The sequence below is a fragment of the Saimiri boliviensis genome, chromosome 1, assembly GCF_048565385.1.
Source record: "Saimiri boliviensis isolate mSaiBol1 chromosome 1, mSaiBol1.pri, whole genome shotgun sequence".
Lineage (NCBI taxonomy): Eukaryota > Metazoa > Chordata > Mammalia > Primates > Cebidae > Saimiri > Saimiri boliviensis.
Genome location: NC_133449.1, coordinates 25,910,501 through 25,933,558, shown reverse-complemented (window position 1 = coordinate 25,933,558; position 23,058 = coordinate 25,910,501). Strand labels below are relative to the sequence as shown.

The following is a 23,058-nucleotide window of genomic DNA, read 5'->3' as shown; positions in this document are numbered from 1 at the left end:
GAGGCCATGATACATATCTTTTCCTCCAAAGGAGTCTATCCAGTATCTATGGTGGGGAAAAAAAGAGAGGGAAACTTCCCTCACCAAACTCTTGGTAGTTACCCTTTGTCCATTTTATAATCTCACCAAGTTTCCTCCCCAATTCCCTGGGATTTGAACAAAAAGAGCCGAGGAGAGGAAGCATGAGGAAAGGAACCATGGAGCTGTATACATACAGCTCTTTTTTTTTCTAATCTTATGGCAGATTAACATACATCTCTTTAGCCATGGAGATGCTAGAGGAAGCACACTTCTTCCATTTACATCCTCTTTTCCAACCTCCCTCCTCCTGCTATTTAAGGCTAGAGTCATAAGGCAGACCCGTAATTGGTCTGTCATTAACCTGGAACTGAAGAGTGAAGGACAGAATCATTCTAACCTGTTAATTTCTGGATCTTTTTCCGTCTATGGTGCTTTGAAGTCTAGAGAAGCACAAAAAGAAAATCAGATTACGTTCTAGGTTAGAGACTTTATTAACAGCACATCTCACCTTTTAGATATCAGATATTGATACATCTCATGTATCAGATATTGATAGAGTTGGCACCCATAACCATACATAAATACTGTAACAAACATAAATGTCAGGGAATATAGAGAATAGTGATTAATTTCCTAAGGCAGAAGGGAAGGATTACTCAAGAAGTTGCATTTGTACTGGAGTTTAAAGAATCAGCACAAGACTTTTAGGTGAAGAAAAAGTATTTCAGGCAAGCAGAAACATCACTGAGATCAGCATGTCATGAAGGTCAGGTGCACTTTTGCTAAGTAGTGGGAGATGCTAGGCTGACAAGGTAGATGGAAGCCAGGTTATGCCTAATAGTAAAATTTTAATTGTATTACATAGTTGGAAAACTCCCAGGGTTTTTGCAAAATGCTCCAGGTCATTTTAAAGGCAGTAATGACATTTGTTACCATTTCAAATAAAACAGTATTTTTTTTGAGACAGAGTCTTGTTCTGTCACCTAGGCTGGAGTGCAGTGGCGGGATCTTGGCTCACTGCAACTTCCACCTCCTGGGTTCAAGCAATTCTCCTGCCAAAACCTCCTGAGTAGCTGGGATTACAGGCATGTGGCACCATGCCTGGCTAATTTTTGTATTTTTAGTAGAAACGGCGTTTTGCCATGTTGACCAGGCTGGTCTCAAACTCCTGACCTCAGGTGATCCACCTGCCTCGGCCTCCCAAAGTGCTAGCTGGGATTACAAGTGTGAACCACCACTCCCAGCCCAGCAGCCTTTTAATACCAAATTAAGCTTCTCAAAAAAGAGTAAAGGAAATCATTACAGGCCAAAAATAAGGAGAAAAGTGAAAAACGTGAGTGGAAAATCATCTGATATTTCAATGCCCTACATCATTTGTAGTGTCAGTCAGAAGGGATTTGGGTTAACAACAAAGTAGGAGCAAAAAACAAGGTCCATGTGAAGTGTGTATTTGGAATTGAGGCCCTGGGAAAAAGTCAGAATTCTCAAAGTGCCACATGTTTAGTGGAAAGGTGGCTAGGAAAAAATCTGCCCACCACAAGAAAATGTGTACTCTGGAGGGGTGGTGGGGGGGCCCTTCTCTGAGAATTTTAACCATGAGTCTATACGCATACTGGCTTGGCATTCTAATTAAACCCACTGTGTATCCAGGGACCCTCAAGCTGAAAATAAAAGAGGAGTGAACCTGGATTGGTAATGCTTTAGGGTAAAAGATGAAAGTAAATGTAAATCTCCTTGGAAATTAAAAAGAAGTACAAGTGGTCAGGTGCAGTGGCTCATGACCATAATCCAGCATTTTGGGAGGCTGAGGCAGGAGGAACCCTTGTGCCCAGGAGTTTGAGACCAGCCTGGGCAACATGTGAGACCCTGCTTCTACAAAAAATAAAAAATAATTTTAAAAAATTAGCTGGGGTGGCCAGGCACGGTGGCTCACACCTGTAATCCCAGCACTTTGGGAAGCCGAGGTAGACAGATCACTTGGGATTGGGAGTTCCAGACCAGCCTGGCCAACATGGTAAACCCCATCTCTACTAAAAACACAAAATCAGCCAGGCATGGTGGTGCATGCCTGTAATCCCAACTACTCAGGAGGCTGAGGCAGGAGAATCACTTGAACCCAGGAGGTGGAGGTTGCAGTGAGCCAGGATCATTTCACTGCACTCCAACCTGGGCAACAGAGCAAGAGTCAATCTCAAAAAAAAAAAAAAAAAAAAAAAAAAATTAGCTGGGTGTGGTGGTGTGTGCCTGTGGTCCCAGATACATGGGTGGCTGAGGTAGGAGGATCTCTTGAGCCCAGGAAGTCAAGGCTGCAGTGAGCTGTGATCCTGCCACTGCACTCTCCAGCCTGAGTGACACAGCAGGATGCTGTCAGAAAAAAAAGAAAGAATGAATGAAAGAAAGAAAGAAAGAGAAAGAAAAGAAAGAGAGAGAGAGGAGGAAGAAGAAAACAGTTTTAATAAGTACACATTAATAATGTGAAAACCCTGATAAAATAGTTAAATTCCTAGAAAAAAAATATGATACCAAAATTGGGCAAAAAGGAATAGATCATTTGAGTAGACGAGTAAGTATGAAAGTGGCTGAAACGATAATCAGACATTCTTCATCAGACATAATAAAATAATTCACCAAGGTTTCTGAATACCAGAACGACTTACAAATATCAATAACATTTCTCTACCACAGTAAAAAGTATAAAAATATTATTTAAAATAAAAGATATTTCTCACAATAGCAATAAAAAATGATAAAAGTAGCAAGGTGTTAAGTAAACCAATAATACAGAAGACTTTCATGTAGAAAACTATAAAATACTAATAAAAGACATAGAAGATGATCAGAATAAATGGAGAGATAGTCCAAGTTTAGTTGGAATAACTTGAAATTACAAAGATATCATTATTTCCCAAATGAATTTTTTTTTAAGACAGTCTTGCTCTGTCAGCCAGGCTGGAGTGCAGTGGTGTGATCTCAGCTCACTGCAACCTTCACTTCCTGGGTTCAAGCAATTCTCCTGCCTCCACTGCCCAAGTAGCTGGGACTACAGGTGTGTGCCACCAGGCCTGGCTAATTTTTGTATTTTGAGTAGAGACAGGGTTTCACCATGTTGGCCAAGCTGGTTTTGAACTCCTGACCTCATGACCTACCTGCCTTGGCCTCCCAAAGTGCTAGGATCACAGGCGTGAGCCACCATGCCCAGCCAAATTAAATTGTGTGTGTGTGTGTGTGTGTGTGTGTGTGTGTGTGTGTGTGTGTGTGTCTGTATATAGACCTATATATATTTTTTAGTTTATTTATTTATTTATTTATTTATTTATTTATTTATTCATTCATTGAGACAGGGTCTTGCTCCATTGCCTAGGCTGGAGTGCAGTGGCATGATTCACTACAACCTCAACATCCTGGGCTCAAGTAATTCTCCTGTCTCAGCCTCCCAAGTAGCTGGGACTACAAGTACATGACGCCACACCTGACTAATGTTTTTTATTTTTATTTTTTGTAGAGACAAGCTCTCATTATGTTGCTCAGACTTAAATAATATTTTAATGCATTCTCAATTCATATTTCATTTGTAATGTTTCAAGAACTTGTTAAATGCTCTAAAATTAATATGACAAAATAAAGGTCTACTAACAGCTTAATCAACCTTAAAAAGAAGAGCAAAGGAGTGACTTGCTATACCAAACAGCAAGCATATGAAATACTAAGACAAAGCTGTAGGAAATAAAAACAGGAACAAATAGACCAATGGGACAGATAGAGAGCTCAGAGACAAACTTATGTATACATGGCAAATTTTTATAATAAAGGGAGTTCCATAAATCAATGGGAAAATGATTGTTTAGCAAACAGTGATAAGAGCCAGGCACAGTGACTCACGCCTATAATCCTAGCACTGTGGGAGGCCAAGGCAGGCAGATTGTTTGAGCTTGGGAGTTCCAGACCAGCCTGGGCAATATGGGGAAACCCCATCTCCACAAAAAATACAAAAAATCAGCCAGGCATGGTGGCACATGCCTGTGGTCCCAGCTACTTGGGAGGCTTAGGTGGGAGGGTCACTTGAGCCTGGGAGGCGGAGGTTGCAGTGAGCTGAGATGGTATCCTTGCACTCCAATCTAAGTGAAAGAGTAAAACCCTGTCTTAAAAAAAAAAAAAAAATAGGCCAGGTGCGGTGGCTCACAACTGTAATCCCAGCACTTCGGGAGGTCGAGGTGGGAGGATCATGAGGTCAGGAGTTTGAGACCAACACGACCAACATGGTGAAGCCTCGTCTCCATGTAAAAAGAAAAAGAAAAAAATAATAAATGGTTATGGGAAAACTGGCTCACTATAGAGAAAAATAAAATTGGATCACTTCCTAATACCATATATAGAAGTGGACTCCAAGTATATTAAAAACTAAAATGTGAAATGTAAGACTGGAACATAAAAAAAAAGGTAGGAGAAAATCTTTGTGACCTAAAGCAGAGAACTCCTTAAGGAAAACTTCAGAAAAATAAACCATAGGCATAATTGCTGAAAGAGAAGAATTTAAATGTTTCTGCCACACAAAACAGGTAAGTGAGATGGCTATGTTAATTCACTTGATTTAGTCAATCCACAATGTAAACATGCAGCAAACCATCACATTATATCCCGCTAATGTATACATTAGTATGTCTCAAATTAAAAAAAAAAAAAATGTTTTTTTTTAGATAGAGTTTCCCTTTTTCACCCAGGCTGGAGTGCAATGGCTTAATCTAAGTTCATAGCAACCTCTGCCTCCTGGGGTCAAATGATTCACATGCTTCAGCCTCCCGGATAAGCTGGGATTACAGGCACACACCATCATGCCCCACTAATTTTCGTACTTTTTGTAGAGATGGGGTTTTACCATGTTGGTCAGGCTGGTTTGAAACTCCTGACCTCAAGTGATCCGCCCATCTCAGTCTCCCAGAGTGCTGGGATTATAGGTGTGAGGCACCATGCCCGGCCTCTCAAAAATTTTTTAATCCAGTAGAACACCCTCCTGCATTAAAATGGAACCTCAAAATGACAAATCTACCACTCACTCCTAACCTCAGGTAACTGCAAAGAAAGTTGCCTTCACACTAAGTTCAGAGGTCTGGGGTGAAGTCTCTAGAAAGCCATAACCACAGGCTCGCTTCTGTATATTTGGCAGCTCAAGTTCACATTAACTGAGTTGTCCCAAAAAACTCTTCAAGCCATGAATTTAAAATGCTCCTGGACTGATGGTGCCAGAGTCAAAAGTAAATGAAATGCCCTCTGAGGAAAATCTTTATCTTAGGCTTCAAAATCCCCACAAATACTCTATTTTAGTACATTTAAGATGCTAATGATTATAAAATATACCATCAATTTATATGCTTGCTAGTAGAATGAATAAAAAACCAGTTAATTAAATTATTAAGTACCATCAATTGTAAGACATACTCCAATTTCAGAAATGTTAACTATTAAAAAAATAAGCACAAGCACAGAAACAAACCTGCAAAGATGTCAGGTACTGGAATTATCAGATGTAGATTAGAAAACCCCTACGCATATTATATTTAAAGAAATAAAATACAAGTATAAATAAATTTGTAAGAAACAGAAGCCATAAAAAGTGATCTAGCAGATTTGAAAAAAGAATAAAATCTTCCAGAAATTAATAAGAATGCAAAGTACTGAAATGGATGGACTTATTATCATTGATAAAATACTTCTGAATAAAGAATGGATATGTACATATATTTAAGTCTGACGAGTAACCACTAAAAGAATAGAAACAAGAGTTCATAACTTCCAAACTAGTAGAAGGGAAAAAATGGAAAGAAAAAAAGCACCAGTTTGGGATTTCAATTTATAGTAGTGGTTTGAACCCTTCAAATAAAACAACAAGAAAAGTTGGACAAATATCTGTTTTAAAATATCTATTTAAAGTCTAAATTAGAGACATATCAAGGGATCAAAAACCAGAGGAGCCAAGATCCCAGAGAAAAAGGAAGTGGAGGTAAATAAGCCCAGCTAAATTGAAATTTCACAGTTTTATAGGGATAGATAAAGAAAAAAATGAATTGAGGACCCCAATATTGCAGGCTTTCAGTTGGGACCCCAAAGGGATATACTTAGGAGTAAGAATAAACCTGAAATAAACCAAGCTCAAAAATGGAATCTCAGCCTCTGATAAATTCAATCCTTTATTGGATTGAGACGATCCCTAATCTAGATGACTGCCAGAAGCTAGAATAGCTCTACTCTCTGGAGGAAAGTAACTTTATCCAGAACCTTGAATTTTTCTCTTCAAATTTATATATAAACTCTCTGGTATTAAATCAAAAATTGCCATGCTTACTAGAAGACAAGACTGAATGATTGAAGACTAAGAGATAAACCTGGGGAATAAAAACAAATTCATAGGCAATCCAGATATTGGAGTAACAAAACATGGTTTTTTAATATATGTGCTTTAAATATACAAGAAATTAGATGACAAGATGGATAATTTTGGCCAAGAACTAAAAACTAAAAAATAAAAATAAAAAATCTAATGAAAATTACAGAAGAGAAGAAATAAAGAACTCAGAAAGGGGTACAGATTAAGCACAACTGAAGAAATGTCTGAAGAAATTATCCATAATGAAGCATGGAAAGAAAATAGATATAAGAGCCAATAGACATAGGGACAGAGTAATAGGAGTCCCAGAAGGAAAGGGAGACAGCATAGGAGTCCCAGACAGAAAGGCGAGCAGAAACAGTATTTGAAAGTTAAAAGTCAGGGAGTGTATGGTAACTCTCTGTACTTTCTGCTCAATTTCGCTGTGAACCTAAAAACGGCTTTAAAATGTAGTCTATCTTTTTTTAAGGGAATAGCTAAGAGCTTCCTAAAACTGAGAAAACCTTAGATTCGAGAAGTGTTATGAAGCAGCATGAAGACAAAACCTAAACTTAAGTACATTACAGAATGCTGAACACCCGCACAATGACTCTTAACAGGCAAAATTAAAAGACACGTTATATTCAAAGGAAGAATAAGATGAACAATTTGTATCTTTTAGGAATATTGGAAGCCAGAAAACAATAGACTAACATCCTTTAATGTGCTAAAATAAAATAACTGCCTACCTAGATTTTTTTTTTCCTTTTAGAGACCAGGTCTCTCTCTGTTGCCCAAGTTGCAGTGCAGTAGCATAATCATAGCTCAGTGTAACCTCAAATTCTTGGGCTCAAGCAATCATTCTGTCTCAGGCTCCTAAGTAGCTAGGACTACAGGTGCATACCACCACACCCAGCACTTTTTTTTTTTTTTTTTTTTTTTTGGTTTTTGGAGAGATGGGATCTTAGTATGTTTCCCAAGCTGGTCTCAAACTGCTGGCCTCAAATGATCCCTCTGTCTTGGCTTCTTGAAGTACTGGGATTACAGGCATGAACCATAGCACACGGCTCTTAGACTTTTATACTTAGCGAAACTACCCTTCAAAATATAAGGCAAAATAAGGAAATTTTCAGTCAAAGAAAAGCAAACTATTCACAGTATGCCTAATTGGTCTACCTAGAACTTTCAAAGCAATGTTGAATAGTAGTGAAAACAGGATTTTTCCCAAAAACACAAAGGTTTTTTTAACATAAGAAAATAAATCATTGTAATATACCACATTAATAACTTAAGAAAAAAACTCACATGATCATATAAATCGACATAGAAAAAAGCATTTGACATAATCCAACAATGATTTATGATAAAAAACATAACCAAATAGGAATAGAAGGAGACTTCCTTAGCAGGATAAAGGACACTGCAATGGACCCAATGTTTATGTCCCCCCAAAATTCATTTGTTTAAATCCTCACCCTCAATGAAATGTATTAGCAGATGGGGCCTTTGGGAAGTGATTAGGTCATAAGGGGTTGCCCTCTTGAATGGAATTAGTGTCCTTACAAAAAATTCTCCAGAGGACTGAGCACAATGGCTCACACCTGTAACCCCAGAACTCTGGGAAGCTGAGGCAGGTGGATCACCCGCTGAGGCCAGGAGTTTGAGACCAGCCTGGTCAACATGGCAAAACCCTGTCTCTACTAAAAATACAAAAATTAGCCAGGTGTGGTGGGACATGCCTGTAATCCCAGCTATTCAAGTGGCTGAGGCATGAGAATTGCTTGAACCTAGGAGGAGGAGGTTACAGTGAGCTGAGATCATGTCACTTCACTCCAGCTTGGGCAACAGAGAGAGACTCTGTCTCAAAAAAAAAAAAAAAAAAAAAAAAAAAAAAAAACTCCAGAGATATCTCTCACTCTTTCCACCATGTAAAAACACAGTGAGAAGTTGGCAGTCTGCAACCCAGAAGAAGTACCTCACCAGAATCTGACCATGCTGGCACCCCAACCTTGGACTTCCCAGACTCCAGAGCTGTGAGAAAGAAGTTTCTGTTGTTTATAAGCCACCCAGTTTCTGATATTTTATTATAGAAACCTGAATGGACTAAGATAGAAATTGGTACCAAGAAGTGAGGGTGCTGCTTCAACAAACACCAAAAAATGTGTAATGAGTAGAGGGTGGAAGAGTTTTGAGATGCATGCTAGAAAAAGCCTACATTGCCAGAAATGAACTATTAAGGGTGATGCTGCTGAGAGCTCAGGAAGAAAAGAGGAGAGTTGTAGAGAAAGCTTCCATCTTTTTAGAGAATATCTAAGTAATCACAAACAGAATGTTGGTAGAAATATGCACAGTAAAGGCCATTCTGACAAGGTCTCAGGGAAAATAAGGAACATATTATTGGAAACAGAAATGGTGATCCTTGTAAAGTAGTGAAGAACTTAGCTGAATTCTGTTCATGTTCCAGTGTTCTATGGAAAGTAGAACTTGTGAGTCATAAAATTGGATATTTAGCTAATGAGATTCCTAAGTAAAGTTTTAAAGAAGTGCCTTGGTTCTCCTGTTATAGTAAAATGTGAGAAGAGAGAATTTACTTGAAGATAAAATTATTGAGCAAAACAGAACTAGAATTTAAAGATTTGAAAAATTCTCAGCCTGTTCATATTGCAAAAAAAAATAAGAAGAAGAAGAAGGTGTATTCAAAGAGAACACTAAAGATGTGGCCAAGTGACCCTTTGATAAGGGGATCAGTACATGTGTGAAACATGGACTTAGTCACCATAGCAGCAGAACTACCAGGTTGAACTGAAGAAGCAGGAGATGGGAGGGAATGAGGGAAAGCTGTTGGTCTTCTGGAATTTTACAGTTCCAGACCATAGAGCTCTTCAGCCAGAAACATACACTATTCTTGAAGACAAGGGAAGAGTAACCTGGAAGGCAATTCCGAGATCATCGGGGCTGCCACCTCAGTTTTGAAAAGGGGGACCATTGCCTCAATTTCAACAGGTTACACAACCTATACCCAAAGCTGTGTGGGCCTGGCAAAGCCCTGGGGGTGGAACTCCTGCCCACTAGAGACACTAGAGCAGGTCCTTCACCCCAGTGGGTCTAGAATTCAGGACCACTGCCCCAGTGAAGCCTCGTCTGTTTAAAATTGTACAGAAGTTCTAACCACAGCAATTAGGCAAGAAAAAGAAAAGCCATCCAAATTAGAAAGGAATAAGTAAAACTGTGTCCACAGAAGGCATATCTTACATACAGAATATTTGAAAGAAACCAGAAAAAACCTATTAGAGCTAATAAAAGAAACTCCATTTTTAGCATCCATAAGAATAAAAGACTCAGGAATAAATTTAATCAAGGAGGTGCAAGATTGCACACTGAAAGGTACAAAGCAATGTTGAAAAACTAAAGAAGACCTAAATAAATGGAAAGACATCCCTTGTTCATGGATTGGAATATTTTTTTTTTTTTTTTTTTGAGACGGAGTTTTGCTCTTGTTACCCAGGCTGGAGTGCAATGGCGCGGTCTCGGCTCACCGCAACCTCCGCCTCCTGGGCTCAGGCAATTCTCCTGCCTCAGCCTCCTAAGTAGCTGGGATTACAGGCACGTGCCACCACGCCCAGCTAGTTTTTTGTATTTTTAGTAGAGACGGGGTTTCACCATGTTGACCAGGATGGTCTCGATCTCTCGACCTCGTGATCCACCCGCCTCGGCCTCCCAAAGTGCTGGGATTACAGGCTTGAGCCACCGCGCCCGGCGGATTGGAATATTTAATATTATTAAAATGGCAATATTCCCCAAAGCAATCTACAGAATCAGAATAATCCCTATCAAGATCTCAATAGCCTTTTTGACAGAAATGAAAAAGCTGGTCATAAAATTCATATGGAATTACAAGGATCCCTGAATAGTCAAGATAATCTTGGAAAAAGAACAAAGTTGGAGGACTCATCCTTCCTGATTTTAAAACTTAAAAAGCTGTAGTAATCAAAACAGTGTGGTACTGGCCTAAGGATAAACATATAGATCTATGAAATCAAATTGAATCTAGAAATAAACCCTTATATCTACAAATCAATTGATTTTCTATAAGGTTAGCAAGACTATTCAATAGGAAAATAACAGTCTCTTCAAATGGTGCTTGGACAACTAGAGAGCCACATGCAAAAGAATGAAGTTGGACTCTTAATTCACACCATCTACAAAAGTTAATTCAAAATGATGCTAAGATCTAAATATAAGAGCTGTAAAACTGTAAAACTCTCAGAAGAAAACATAGGATTGTGATGGTTAATTTCATGTCAACTTGGCTGAGCTATGTGCCCAGTTGTTTGTTCAAAAGCTAGTCTAAGTGTTGTTGTGAAAGTAGTTTTCAGATGTGCTTAATATTTAGAATTAGTACACCTTAAAGCAGATTAACGTCCATTATGTGGGTGGGCATCATCCAATCAGTTGAAGGCCTTAAGAGCAGTGACTGAGGTTTCCTGAAGAGGAAGGAATTCTGCCTCAAGACTGCAATGGGAAATCCTTGCCTGAGTTTCTAGCCTAGCCTAGACTGATTTTGGACTCAGGACTGCAATATCAACTCTTATCTGAGTTTCCGGTATGCCCTAAGGATTTCTGATTTGTTAAGCCCTGACAATTTTGTGAGTCTATTTCTTAATATCTCTCTCTCTTTCTCTCATATATGTGTGTTTGTTATAATAAAGAATAATCTGGTTTTATCCCAGGTTCCTGGCATAAAACATCAAAAACCTTTAGAATTTTGTGTTAGGGGTGTCTCTCACTCCAATGAGGTGAAAAAAGAGGAATTACTTCTCCTTCTATGTTGGGGCAGGGATAACTTTGATTCTAAAATCTCATAAGAACAATATTAAAAGAAAAATTATATTCAACCTCTTTCATGGACATAGATACAAAAGTCCTAAACAAAATATCAGCAAAGTGAATCCAATAATATATAAAATGCATCTGCCAGGCGCAGTGGCTCATGCCTGTAATACCAGCACTTTGGGAGACCAAGGCAGGTGGATCACTTGAGGTCAGGAGTTCGAGACCAATCTGTCCAACATGATGAAACCCTGTCTCTATTAAAAATACAAACATTAGCTGAGTGTGGTGGCAAGCACCTGTAGTCCCAGCTACTAGGAAGGCTAAATCAGAAGAATCACTTGATCTCAGTAGGCGGAGGTTGCAGTGAGCCGAGACTGTACCACTGCACTCCAGCCTGGGTGACAAAGTGAGACTTCATCTCAAAAAAAAAAAAAAAGAAAGAGGCCGGGCGCGGTGGCTCAAGCCTGTAATCCCAGCACTTTGGGAGGCCGAGGCGGGTGGATCATGAGGTCAAGAGATCGAGACCAACCTGGTCAACCTGGTGAAACCCGGTCTCTACTAAAAATACAAAAAGTTAGCTGGGCATGGTGGTGCGTGCCTGTAATCCCAGCTACTCGGGAGGCTGAGACAGGAGAATTGCCTGAACCCAGGAGGCGGAGGTTGCGGTAAGCCGAGATCACGCCATTGCACTCCAGCCTGGGTAACGGAGCGAAACTCCGTCTCAAAAAAAAAAAAAAAAAAGAAAGAAAGAAAGAAAAGAAAAGAAAAGAAAAGCATCATGAACATGTTATATTATATTTATTCCAAGAATTCACAGTTGTTTTATTTTCGAAACTCTGTGTAATTCAGCACATTGATAGAATAAACAAGAAAACCATATAACCATCTCACCTAGAGACATGAAAATCACTTGATAAAATTTATCATCCAGCCAGGCACAGTGGTTCACACTTGTAATCTCAGCACTTTGGGATGTCAAGGACAGCAGATCACCTGAGGTCAGGTGTTTGAGACCAGCCTAGCCAAAATGGTGAAACCCCATCTCTACTGAAAATACAAAAATTGCCAGGTGTGGTGGTACTTGCCTGAAATCCCAGATACTCAGGAGGATGAGGCACAAGAATCGCTTGAACCCAGGAGGCAGAGGTTGCAGTGAGTCAAGATCACACCACTGCACCCCAGCCCCTGCAACAGAGTGAGACTCCGTCTCAAAAAAAAAAAAAAAAAAAGAAGTTAACACCCATTTATACTAAAACTATGTGCAGACTGGAAATAAAAGGGAATTTCCTTGGTTTGTTATTTTCAAAAAAACACATAGCAAACATTACACATAAATGGTAAATTCTTGAAAACTTTCCTCTACATAAAAAAAAATAAGAATCCCCACTATACCATCTCCATTGAACATTATACAGGTAGTCCTAATCAATGCAATAAAACAAGAAAAAGAAAAGGTATAAGAATCAGAAAGAAAGAAATAAAATTATTATTTACAGACAATATAATTGTGTAGAATATCCAAAAACATCTACAGATAATTAGAATTGATAAGCAAATTTAGCAAAATCTCTAGGTAGAAAGTCAATATAGAAAAATCTATTGTGTTTTCAAGAATCAGGATCGAGCCAGGCGCGGTGGCTCAAGCCTGTAATCCCAGCACTTTGGGAGGCTGAGGCGGGTGGATCACGAGGTCAAGAGATCGAGACCATCCTGGTCAACATGGTGAAACCCCGTCTCTACTAAAAATACAAAAAAATTTAGCTGGGCATGGTGACGCATGCCTGTAATCCCAGCTACTCAGGAGGCTGAGGCAGGAGAATTGCCTGAACCCAGGAGGCGGAGGTTGCGGTGAGCCGAGATCGCGCCATTGCACTCACGCCTGGGTAACAAGAGCGAAACTCCGTCTCAAAAAAAAAAAAATCAGGATCATTTAGAAAATAACATGTAGGCTGGGTATGGTGGCTCATGCCTGTAATCCCAGCACTTTGAAAGGCCAAAAAAGATTGAGAATTTACAGATTAGCAGACAGTTAAGAGACACAAATCCATTTCAATCTGTGATCTTTAATTAAACAGACTGTAAATAATAATTTATAACACTTAAGAGACAGTTTTTTTTTTTGTTTTGTTTTTGTTTTTTGAAACAATGTCTGGCTTCATCACCCAAGCTGGAGTACTGTGGAGCAGTCCTGGCTCATTGCAACCTCTTTCCTCCAGGCTGAAGTGATCCTCCCACCTCAGCCTTCCTAGCTGAGACCACAAGCACACACCACCACACCCAGCTAATTTTTGTATTGTTTTAAATTAAATTAATTTAAACAGGGTTTCACTATGTTGCCCAGGCTGATCTCCAACTCCTGAGCTCAAACAATTCTCCTGCCTTGATTTCCCAAAGTGCTGGGATTACAGTTGTGAGCCACTGCACCCAGGTGATAATTGGAATATGAATGGTGAAGGGTATTTGATGGTATTACAAAATTACTGTTAAATTTTTTGGCATGATAATGGTATTGTGTTTAACTATTTTGGTGTTTTTTGTTTGTTTGTTTGTTTGTTTTGAGATGGAGTCTCACTCTGTCACCAGGCTGAAGTGCAGTGGTGCAATCACGGTTGACTGCAACCTCTGACTCCCACATTCAAGCGATTCTTCTGCCTCAGCCACCCAAGTAGCTGGCATTACAGGCACGCGCCATAGCCCCCCAATCCCCAGCTAATTTTTGTATTTTTAGTAGAGACGGGATTTCACCATGCTGATCAGGATGGTCTCAATCACCTGAACTCATGATCTGCCCACCCTGGCCTCCCAAAGTGCTGGGATTACAGGCATGAGCCACTGTGCCCAGCCAAGAATGTTTCACTAAATATCTCGATTATTAAGTTTTTGGTGCTCCTTACAGTTTGTGTTCAAGGTGAGTACCTCACTCATTTTTACCCTAGTTCCCGCCCTACTGGAAGAACTAGATATCTACATGGGGAGGAGGGGAATGTTGTCCCCTACCCCACACTATACACAAAAATTATTTGAGATAGATTGTAGATCTAAATGTGAAAGAGAAAAAAAATAAGGCTTCTAGAAGAAATACAGAAGGTTATCTTCATGGCCTAGTGGTAAGCAAAGATTTCTTTTTTTTTTTAAATTGTATTTTGGGCTCTGGTGTACATGTGCACATCCTGCATCCTGCAGGATTGTTGCATTGGTATACACATCATGGTGGTTTGCTGTCTCCATCCCCCCACCCCACCCCCAACCCCATCACCTACATCAGGCATTTCTGCCAGTGTTATCCCTCCCCTTCCTCCCCCCTCCCCCCCACTGTCCGTTCCCTCCCCTCCAACCCCCCACCTAGCCCAGTGAGTGTTGTTCTCTTCCCTGTGCCCAAGTGTTCTCATTGTTCATCAACTGCCTATGAGTGAAAACAGGTGGTGTTTGGTTTTCTGTTCTTGTGTCAGTTTGCTGAGAATGATGGTTTCTAGATTCATCCATGTCTCTACAAAGGACACAAACTTATCATTTTTTGTGGCTGCATAGTATTCCATGGTGTGTATGTGTCACATTTTCTTAGTCCAGTCTATCACTGATGGGCATTTGGGTTGGTTCCAGGTCTTGGTAAGCAAAGACTTCTTGCACTGTGGGTGGGAATAGGGGTAGAGAGGGGAACACTAATCTTAACAACAAAACTTCATAAATTGGATTTCATTAAAATTTAGAACTTTTGGTCATTAAGACACCACTGTGAATAAAAAAGTGAGTCAAAAGCAGTAGAATTTATTTTAAATACCTGTATCTGGCAAAGGACTCATGTCTATAGTATTTAAAGAATTCCTACAAATCAGTTAAGTAAAAGAAACACTGATAACTCAATTATTTAAAATGTGCAAAAGACTTGAACAGGCAGTTCACAAGAGAATTTCCAAATGGCCAATAAACAAGAGAAGTTGCACACTAATATTAGTCATTAGGTAAATGCACATTAAAACCACAGTGCAATAACACACAGACTCACCAGAGTGCCTAAAATGAAAAAGATGGGCTGGGCACAGTGGCTCACACCTATAATCTCAGCAATTTGGGAGACCGAGGGGGGTGGATCACCTGAGATCAAGAGTTCAAGACCAGCCTGGCTAACATGGTGGAATCTTATCTCCACTAAATTTACAAAAATTATCCAGGCATGGCGGTGCGTGCCTGTAATCCCAACTACTTGGTAGGCTGAGCCAGGAGAATGGTTTGAATCTGGGAGGTGGAAGCTGCAGTGAGCCGAGATTGCACCATTGCACTTCAGCCTGGGTGACAGGACAAAAAAAATTTGTTGTCAACAACATGTGTGAATCTCAAACACATTGTGTTTAGCAAAAGAAGTCAGACACACAAGAACATATACTGTATGATTCTATTTTTAGCAACAAGAATAGGCAGAACTAGCGGCCAACAAACATATGAAAAAAAGTTCATCATCACTGGTCATTAGAGAAATGCAAATCAAAACCACAATGAGATACCATCTCATGCCAGTTACAATGGTGATCATTAAAAAGGAAACAACAGACGCTGGAGAGGATGTGCAGAAATAGGAACGCTTTTACACTGTTGGTGGGAATGTAAATTAGTTCAACCATTGTGGAAGACAGTGTGGCGATTCCTTAAGGATCTAGAACCAGAAACGCCATTTGATCCAGCAATCCCATTACTGGGTATATACCCAAAGGATTATATATCATTCTACTATAAAGATATATGCACATGTATGTTCATTGTAGTGTTCACGATAGCAAAGAATTGGAACCAACTCAAATGGCCATCGATGATAGACTGGATAAAGAAAATGTGGCACATATACACCATGGAATACAATGCAGTCATAAAAAAGGATGAGTTCATGTCCTTTGCAGAGACATGGATGAAGCTGGAAACCATCATTCTCAGCAAACTAACACAAGAACAGAAAGACTAACACCGCATGTTCTCACTCATAAGCAGGAGTTGAACAATGAGAACACACGGACATAGGAAAGGGAACGTCACACACTGGGGCCTGTCAGGGGGATGGAGGGGGTAGGGGAGGGATAGCATTAGGAGAAATATCTAACGTAAATGATGGATTCATGGGTGCAGCAAACCACCATGACACATGCATACCTATGTAACAAACCTGTACATTCTGCACATGTATCTCAAAACTTAGAGTATAATAATAATAAAAGAAAAAAAAGAGAATCCCTCAAAATGCTGCCACACTGGGGATAACATTTAGATTTCAGTTTTGAAAGGATAAAATATTCAAAGCATAGAACATTTATTGCTATAAATTTCCCTTTTAACTGTTTTCGCTGCATTCCATGAGTTTTGGTATGTTGCTTGTTACACTTTTGTTCTAAGATATTTTTAAATTTAACTTTTAACTTCTTCAGAAAAAAAAAAGAATAGGCAAAACTAATCCATGACGATAGAAATCAGAATAGAGGTTGTGTCTGAGCAGAGAGGAGGGCAGAGACTAGAAAACAATATGAGGGTCGTTTCCATTCAGGGCTATGGCTAAGGCATATCTTGATCAGGGTTTTAGTTACATGGGTATATAAATTTATCAAAACTCATCACCCTGTACACTTAAGATCTGTGCATTTTAAGGTATTCAGTTGTACCTTAATAAAAATGTGTTTGTTAACAAAAAAATTTTATTACATAAATATATAGTAAGAAATTATATTCATTGTTTTATGAGGCAGAGTGACTTCCTGAGTAATTTACACTATATTTTTATTGCTGCATCTTTCTGACAAAGAAAGTAGATTCATGCTTCCCTGTACCAAAGAAGGTAGCCAGGCCTTATTTCATAGGGTCTTGGAACTCCTAATGCACAGCAGGGAGTTAGTTTTTCAGGGCTGAAAAAATGGTCAAGAACCAAAAAACCAACCCTCAAATAAGTGTAGATTTGTGAAAATTTTAAGCTGAAGTGTCCCAGAGGGTTGAGACAGGAAGGAAGCTGGCTCCCTGAAATACCAGCAGTCTTGAAGCCTCAGGTGCACTGGGTAGGAGGACCCTGGGTAGGGGGTCCCGAGCCCTTCTGGTGTTAAGAGCCCAGATGCAGCAGTTTAGGGACCTTAGTAAAGACCCTGGAGACCGAACTTGACAGAGAGGAGTTGAGACACAGTTTTTGCCTTCAGATGGCTAAGAAGAAAAGCAAGAGCTATGCCTGTGGCTTAAGGGCCTGACTCACTTCTACTCTGGATAAACTGCAGAAACTCTGGAACTCTTTTTTTTTTTTTTTTTTTTTTTTTTGAGACAGAGTCTTGCTGTCACCAGGCTGGAGTGCAGAGGCACAATCTCGGCTCACTGCAATCTCTGTCTCCTGGGTTCAAGCGATTCTTCTGCCTCAGCCTCCTGAGTAACTCTGGAATTCTTATACAACACAAAGGTTGGACATTTCTTGCCAACCTGGGTAAAGGGAGGCTTAAGCCAGATTATGTTTGATATAGACAAAAAACAAAAACAAAAATAGAACCTTTGCCATTTCTCATACCCAACTGTTGTGAAAATTGTCATACCTAATACACTTAAAGTCAATTAAATGTCATGCATCACTTGGTACAGAAGAAAAAGTAGACATTTGACTTTATACTTCAAGATGATGTTAAAATAACTTTCCAATTATAAAAAGTTATTGTTTTACAATAAAATTTATCTAATATAACTTACATGTTATGAAAAAATGGACAAAATACTTAAGTTCCTAAGGAGGTAGACAAAATTATGAGAGTGAAAGAAGTTTGAGAGTCAAAAAAGGTTTGAAAATGCTGCTGCAGACAGTAGGGTACAGAGAACTTTTGTGTGTTTAGTTACTTTTAGCAGAGTGACACAATCAGCTTTGGGGGTTCTGTGTGTGCTGTCTTTGTTTGTGACAGTGTCTTGCTCTGTCATCCAGGCTGGAGTGCAGTGCAGTGGCACCATCCTGGCTCACTGCAGCCTCCACCTCCCAGGTTCAGGTCATTCTCCTGCCTCAGCCTCCCGGGTAGCTAGGACTACAGGTATGTGCCACCATACCCAGCTAATTTTTGTATTTTCAGTAGACACAGAGTAGTCTCCAACTTCTGACCTCACGTGATCCACACATCTCAGCCTCCCAAAGTGCTGGGATTACAGGTGTGAGCCACCACGTCCGGCAAAAGACTGAATTTTAAATTTTATGTAATTTTAATTAATTTATGGCCAGGTGTGGTGACTCATGCCGGTAGTCCCAGCACTTTGGGAGGCTGAGCTGTGTAGACTGCTTGAGCCCAGGAGTTTGAGACCAGCCTGGGTACCATGGCGATACCCTGTCTCTATCAAAAAAATACAAAAAATAGCCAGGCATGATGGCATAGGCCTATAGTCTCAGCTAATCGGGAGACTGAGATGGGAGAATCACTTGAACTTGGGAGTTCGAGGTTGCAGTGAGCCGTGAGTTGTACTCCATCCTGGGTAACAGAATGAGACTCTGTCTCAAAAATAAAAAATTTAAATGGTCACATATGACTAGTGGATACAATATTGAACATCACAGGTCTCAGCCATTAATTTGAGATGCTTGATGAGTATCTCCACATAAATTCTACAAGCACTTTCAATACAATAGTCGATTTTCTGCCTTCCACCACATTCACAACTTTTCCTGTCTAATGTTGCCTATGTTGTTTAAAACACCATCATCAGGCCGGGCACGGTGGCTCAAGCCTATAATCCCAGCACTTTGGGAGGCCGAGGCGGGTGGATCACGAGGTCAAGAGATCGAGACTATCCTGGTCAACATGGTGAAACCCTGTCTCTACTAAACATACAAAAAATTAGCTGGGCATGGTGGCACATGCCTGTAATCCCAGCTACTCAGGAGGCTGAGGCAGGAGAATTGCCTGAATCCAGGAGGCGGAGGTTGCGGTGAGCCAAGATCGCGCCATTGCACTCCAGCCTGGGTAACAAGAGCGAAACTCCGTCTCAAAAAAAAAACATCATCTTGTGAGTCATTCAGGGTTAGAATTGAGAAGTCTTTCATTCATTTCACAAACAACTACAGAGCACTTACTAATAAGCCTGGCAATATACTAGGCACTGGAAATGCCATGATGAATGTAGTCCTCATAGAAAATGATAATGTTTATGATTGACTCTTTGCCTAAAGAAAAATAGACTCAGTCCCCTCTCCCTCCTTTGCAAGGCAGTCTTGCATCACCTTCCATATGCAGATGTTCACCCCAAGACCGCGTCCACTTTCACAGCCCTAACAGCAGATACTTTCACCTCTTCCACTTACTGCTGTATCAATAGTGCACAGAGGAGTGCAAATGGGGGAAAAGGGGTGGGATAAACATTTGAGGAATTAATTTATGTTCTCTCTTTTTTTTAGATGGAGTTTCCCTCTTGTTGCCCAAGCTGGAGTGCGGTGGCGTGATCTCAGGTCACTGCAAATTCTACCTCCTGGGTTCAAGTGATTCTCTTGTCTCAGCCTCCCCAGTAGCTGGGACTACAGGTGCACACCACCATGCCTGCCTAATTTAGTATTTTTAGTAGAGACAGCGTTTCACCATGTTGGCCAGGCTGGTCTTGAACTCCTGACCTCAAGTGATCCACCCACCTCTACCTCCCAAAGTGCTGGGATTACAGGCATGAGAACCCAGCTATGTTCTCTTTTTCACCATACTGCTCTTATTCTTTTATTTCCCCCCTTCTTCCCACTAGACCATTAAAATGGCCTAGCTATGCCAGAGAACTATAATAAAAGCTTGCTGGAGGTATTTAAAGCCTCACTCTTAAAGTGTGGTCCTGGTCCAAGGGCAGCAGCATCACCTGGGAGCTTGTTAGAACTGTAGAAACTCAATCCCTACCCAAGACTTCCTACATCAGAATCTGCTTTTTAATAAGACCCCCCCAGGTGATACATATGCATGTTAAAGTTTGAGAAGCATTGTTCTAAAGCACAGATCTAAGCACATTTTTGCCTGGCTTTAGAATCTTTGATATCTTTCCAACTGCACAGAGTCGTATTTACACAAAGTATTCAGCCTGGCGTTCAAAACTACAATGTGACCTCTGTCAACTTTTCACCCTTTTCTCACTGTGAGTCCCTACAGTTCTATACTCCATCCAGATTGGTGAATGCAGTCCTCACAGGACTACACTCTCTCCTCAAACACATCCAACACTCTTCCCTTTCCCATGCCTTTTTTCCAATGTATTCACCCCAATCACCTTCCAAATCCCACTCTTCCTCTGAAGTACACTCAAACCTGAGCTCTCCCAGATGGCATTTTATAGAGCCCCTAGTTCAAATGCTGTCTACCTCCCATGTCTTTAGCAACATTTATACATCTATTAACTCTTAACACATTCTCTTTCCTTGAAGTTATGTGTCTATCTGTCTCCCCCACTTCACCTCAAGCTTCTAGAAAGTGGGGATAGTTTTTTATTCTTCCTCAATGTCTACTACACTGCCATATATAATAGGTGCTCAAGGTCTGTTGAAATGAACTGAAGGAAAAATGATTTATAGTGACCTATAGGAAGACATCCATGGGCACTATCTCTGCTTCCCTCTTCCCACATCAAGTTCCTCCCCTGATCCAAAGTATAGGAGTTTCTATGGCCTCAGGAGCAGGGACCAGTGAGTTTCAAGGGAGGGCTACATCGCATACCTCTGAGTTTATCTTGGCTGGCACCTGCTTCCAGCTCTGATCCCCAGAAAACAGCATCCAAAGCCCCAAAATAAAAAAAACAAATAATAATAAAAGGCTGATACATGCTGGCAGTGGGATGTCCATCCCCCAAATTGGTGCCATTTTTCAACCAGACGCTCTTCTCAGCCGAAGAGTTTTCTGCCTCCAGGCTGTGACTTCATGTGACATCACAATGGGCTTTCCAAGGGAAATCTGACAGCAGTCAGTGTGCATGCTGCTTAGATCTCTTCTCTGAGCCACACCCAAATTAGCATCTGCTGCCCCTTCCTGCAGCTGTCCATAGGCTCTGCTCTGACAGCCAAACTCAGGGAAGAACTCCTTTATGACTCTTCTAGGATTGGGCTAGACAGCTTGTCATTAAGTAGGGAGTACAGGGGCAAGGTTTCAAAGATGCAGGTCTTCCAAGTGGACTGTTCTGCTCTACAAGCATTTTCTCTAGAGCCAGTCACTCCCTAGTAGTCCAGGTATGGGGTTAAATGTCCCAAACCACAAACTAGAATACAAGATCAAGTAAATTAAAGAAAGTTAGGATATTTTAAGTAGGTACTCTCAGAACATTTGAGACATACGGTTTCCAAAATCTAAGGCTTGACACATTTCCTAGCTGCTATTGCACTGGGACAGAAAAGAGATGTCAGAGAGGGAAATTAAATGACCTTAGAGGATCGCTCTGCCCCAGAATCTACAGTCTCATTTTCCAAGTCTGGAACATTTATTCTGTCAGGTCATCCAGACGTGACTGGATTCTCCAGGGCTAATTCACTATAAACAAAAAATGTACAAGGAATCAATTCATGCTATAACAAAGATTAATAAAACAGGCCAAAGCATTCTTTTTCCTTTTTTCATTTTTCTTTTTTGGGACAGAGTCTCACTATGTCACAGGCTGGAGTGCAATGGCGTGATCTCAGTTCACCGCAACTTCCACCTACTGTGTTCAAGTGATTCTCCTGCCTCAGCTTCCCGAGTAGCTGGGACTATAGGCTCACGCCACCACACACTCCAGAATGCAGCACAGAGCTTTCTAAAAGCCTTGTCTGGGGTCATTAAGAGAATGAAAGCATTTTCGACAATATAGAGATGGCACGGGGTCATCACTGTGAAGGTTGTTGACCAGAAGCAAACAGAATGGTATTTTAGAAAAATGAATTAAGTAATACTGCAGGAATAAAGTTGGAAAGGATAGCATATCAAGACGTGATTTGGTTTTTTTCTTTTTTGAGCCGGAGTTTCACTCTTGTTGCCCAAGCCAGAGTGGAGTGGCGTGATCTCAGCTCACTGTAACCTGGGCAACAAGAGGAAAACTACGTCTCAAAAAAGAAAAAGGATTGAAGTTGGGAGACTTGAGCCTCTGTCTCCCAGGTTCAACCGATTCTGCTACATCAGCCTCCCGAAGCTGGGATTACAGGCATGCGCTACCACACCCGAGTAGCTGGGATTACAGGCGTTGGCCACCATGCCCGTCTAATTTTTTGTATTTTTAGTAGAAACGGGGTTTCACCATGTTAGCCAGGCTTGTCTTGAACTCCTGACCTCAGAAGATCCACCCGCCTCACCCTCCCAAAGTGCTGGGATTACAGGTGTGAGCCTCTGTGCCCAGCCCGGTGATTTTTAAAGTTGTAAAAATCACTTCGAAAACACCAAGTTTGACTTTTCTTTGCTCACCATAATACCTAACTCTAAGTCATGCACTTTGGTCTTTACTCTGATATGATATTAACTGAGCCATGTTAGTCCAGCTCCCCTAACTTTTAGCTGTCAGGGCTCTGTCTTATGTCTGCCTAACAGCCTTCAGAGGTTCTGGCTCTGCCATCCAGCAGGAGCTCTACAGATTCCTGCTACCTGACTGAAAAGGAAAAGACACAGAGGAGACAGCTGCAGATGTGAGAAGGGAAGCTGAGTGTGAATGGAGGCCTAGGAAGGAGGAGGGCCAGAAAGAGCCTGCTGCCCTCACCTTCATCCAGCACTTCTCCATCAGGCCGCTGTTTCCAGAGTCTCGCACTCGGAGGTAGCAGTCCACGGCGCGACTGTACTCTCCAGCCTGCTCCCAGTGTCGAGCTTGTTCCACGAGTCCCTCCACACCCCTGTGGAGATTAGAGCACTGGGACTAGGCACGGGGCGGGGGGCAGTGTGCTCTACCCTGTG

The 23,058-nt window shown here is 40.8% G+C and overlaps 1 protein-coding gene across 8 annotated transcripts in view; it reads right to left on the bottom strand.

Moving 5' to 3' along the window:
• Window positions 1-23,058, bottom strand: part of LOC120368102 (uncharacterized) — a 78,348-nt gene that overhangs the window by 54,889 nt on the left and 401 nt on the right. For all 8 annotated transcript variants that reach the window (XM_074395132.1, XM_074395130.1, XM_074395135.1 and 5 more), the window contains exons 2-3: window positions 22,868-22,997; window positions 419-461 (exon numbers count right to left, since the gene is read on the bottom strand). In XM_074395132.1, coding sequence (XP_074251233.1) covers window positions 419-461; window positions 22,868-22,997 — 173 coding nt within the window. The remainder of the gene's footprint in view (window positions 1-418; window positions 462-22,867; window positions 22,998-23,058) is intronic.